The sequence below is a fragment of the Lethenteron reissneri genome, chromosome 58 (genome assembly GCF_015708825.2).
Source record: "Lethenteron reissneri isolate LAM-NWPU_2019-01 chromosome 58, ASM1570882v1, whole genome shotgun sequence".
Lineage (NCBI taxonomy): Eukaryota > Metazoa > Chordata > Hyperoartia > Petromyzontiformes > Petromyzontidae > Lethenteron > Lethenteron reissneri.
The window spans coordinates 9078145-9081013 of record NC_083836.1 but is presented as its reverse complement, the minus strand read 5'-3'; the positions used below and the strand labels follow the sequence as shown (position 1 = coordinate 9081013).

Below are 2869 nucleotides of genomic sequence, written 5' to 3'. Positions count from 1 at the left end.
TTCAAACCTGGCGACCCCAGTTTGATTCCCACTCACGGCCAACACCGGTGACGATTATCTGAACCTCCCCGAGCTCGACTAATCCTCAAATGAGAACCTGGTGCGGTGTGTGAACATCGCCACTGGGAAGACAAAGGCGGACGGGCGTGGTGCTGGCCATTCACCCCCTCGTGTGCCGTGTCGGCCTTCATAGGTGCTCGCTAACAGCACTTGCCCCAACAGTCTGTTAAGGCTATACAGGGGATCGTTGTATATAAATATACCTTTATATAGTAAGGTTGATTGTTGTCTCATTTCGAACGAGAATATCTCATTGGCATTTTAATTGAGTAATGAGGTGCAATGATGGGAAGCTCATCTGACCTGTTATTAAGCGATGCTCGTGTTGAATTTTGTAAGTGTTTATCGATGAGAAAAAACAAAATGCTTGTCAGTGATGCAGCTAAAAAGACCACGCCATTGAGTGATGAAGTGATCGTCGTGCATTCACATTTTGCAATAATTTCCGGTCATTTACAAACGAGTATATCAATCCACTATAATTGCAATTTAGTGCTAATTAACATGACATTTTCATGCAGCACACATTGTTGTCTGTTTGTCAGATACACGCTTTGAAATACAATGTCAGCAATTGGATACATTTCATCCAGCAGTGAGCACAACGTGCTTCATAATTTGCACCATCAGAGCAGGGTTTAAACCAGTGGCACTTCACCTGGCGTGCACGCACCCCCTGGGGGGGGGGGGGGGGCGAGATGCCCTTTCTGGAGGGTGCGAGACATGGCCAGATTTTTTTTATAAAACAAATCATCTAAACACAAATTAAACCCTATGTATGTATTAACGTTTCCATGTTTTTTTTTCCGGTTGAGAACCCGAGGGGTGCAAGACTGCAGTAAAGGCCGAGAACCACTGGTTTCAATTAACACCGCTGACCAGCGTGAAAAAGGAGGCCAACATACACATGCATACATGTATGTTGGACTTTTTCGCACGGCAAGTAGCCTAACCGTGCTCATCAGAGGTGCGAGAAATATCATTTAAATGAGCCCTCGAGAGCCCCCTCTCGCAGAGGGCCCTTCCGCCAGCAGTGACGTGGCCGAACAATTGCAGGGCTGCGCCTCGAACCTTTCTCTCTCGCTCTCTCTGCCCCCCCAGCGTTAAACGTCGACCATGGACAACGGCAGCGACGTCGTTTATCTCGCGACCTTCGAGGCTCCCCGCGGTGTCCAGCTGCTCATCTTCAGCCTCTGCCTGCCCATGTTCATCCTCACAGTTGTGGCCAACCTGTTGGTGCTCGCCACGGTGGTGGCCTGCGCGCACCTGCGCAAGCCCATGAACATCTTCCTGTGCAACCTCATGGTGGCCGACGTAATCGCCTGCGTGAGCAGCGTGCCCAGGCAGCTGCACATCCTGCTGACGGGCGACGGCCGCGTCGCGTACACGTCCTGCGTCGTGCAGATGTTCTGGGTGCACTTCTTCGTGCACACCGAGGTCCTCACGCTCGCCGCGATGTCCGTCGACCGCTACGTGGCCATCTGCCGCCCGCTGCGCTACCACGCCATCGTCACGGCCGGGCGCGCGGCGGTCGCGACCCTGACGACGAACGTCGCTGTAGTCGCCGCCGTGTCGGTCGCCACCGCGCTCGTGGTGCCGCTAAAGTTCGCGTGGGACGATCGGCAAATTCAGGGCATTTACTGCGACAGCATGGGCATATCGCGGCTGTCCATCTCGGACACGCGGATCAACGACCTGTACGGCCTCGCGCTCACCGCGGTGTTCATCGGCGTGCCGCTGTGCGCGATCGGCGTCACCTACTTCAAAATCATCCTCGAGTTGAAGAGGTCGAGCGGCGACTTCCGCAAGAAGTCCGCGTCCACGCTGACCACTCACTTCCTCGTGCTCGCCGTGGTCTTCACCTCGCTCTTTGTCACCATCCTCCTCCCGCGCCTCGTCAAGGACTTCCACGGCCCGCAGGTGCGGAACGCGAGGTGCGCCTCCCAGTTCGCCATCTTCATCATCCCCATCGCCAACGTCACGATTTACGTGTTCCGCACCAGGGAGCTGAGGGAGGCGATGCTCAGGTGTCTGAAACAGTCGCTCCCCAAGGCTCACGTCCACACGGAACGCAGCGGCATGACTTAGGCCAGGGCTAATTTGAGTCATTGGCCAGGGGTGACAATGTTTGATTTTGTTGTACTTTATCGTGAACAATGACAATCACAGCCGGTCCCCAGTTTCACGGCGTCCGCCGGCATGGTGACGTACGCGAGCGGTTTCGCATTTGCAGAGGTTCGTGGTGCGAGACCAGTTGGCGTTATCTCTCTCCCCGTGGTCGCGTGGATTTTTTGTCTGGGTCCTCCGGTTTTCTTCCCTCCACGTTTAGAATCAACATCACGGCGTTTAAGTGTTATTTGGCTGCTCTACATTTACACGTGATAATACGCCACTGTGATAGCCAGGTCGCTTATGAAAAAAGAGCTACATAGCTCAGTGGGCCTTACCTGGTTAAATAAAGATAGATATAAAGTTAGTGGTTCATACTGCGGCGAGTGTATTCGCCACACAATAAGCACACTGCCTGCATCACGGTGGACGTTTAAAGGTCGTGATGAGCCAAATTTGAAAAAACAAAAAACGTACCAGTAAATAATATGATTGGGGCAAATCACACGATAACATTGCACCCACCCAGCAGACAAGACGGATCTGTGTAGCTAACAAAGTGTAAACATATAGCATCTCGGTGATAGCCTGTGTTCTATAGGTATGGCACTAATACCATATGTAGTTACTAATCAATGGTAGTCAACACATGATACTGAAGTTAAGTTGATTTAAACTTCCTGGCTGCTGTTATGTTATA

At 52.1% G+C, this 2869-nt stretch overlaps 1 protein-coding gene across 1 annotated transcript; it reads left to right on the top strand.

The window, feature by feature from the left end:
• Positions 1–1176: 1176 nt before the first annotated feature.
• LOC133357577 (putative gustatory receptor clone PTE03) lies at positions 1177–2148 on the top strand. The gene has a single exon (XM_061575565.1). The coding sequence runs from the start codon at positions 1177–1179 to the stop codon at positions 2146–2148; it is 972 nt and encodes a 323-aa protein (XP_061431549.1).
• Positions 2149–2869: the final 721 nt, after the last annotated feature.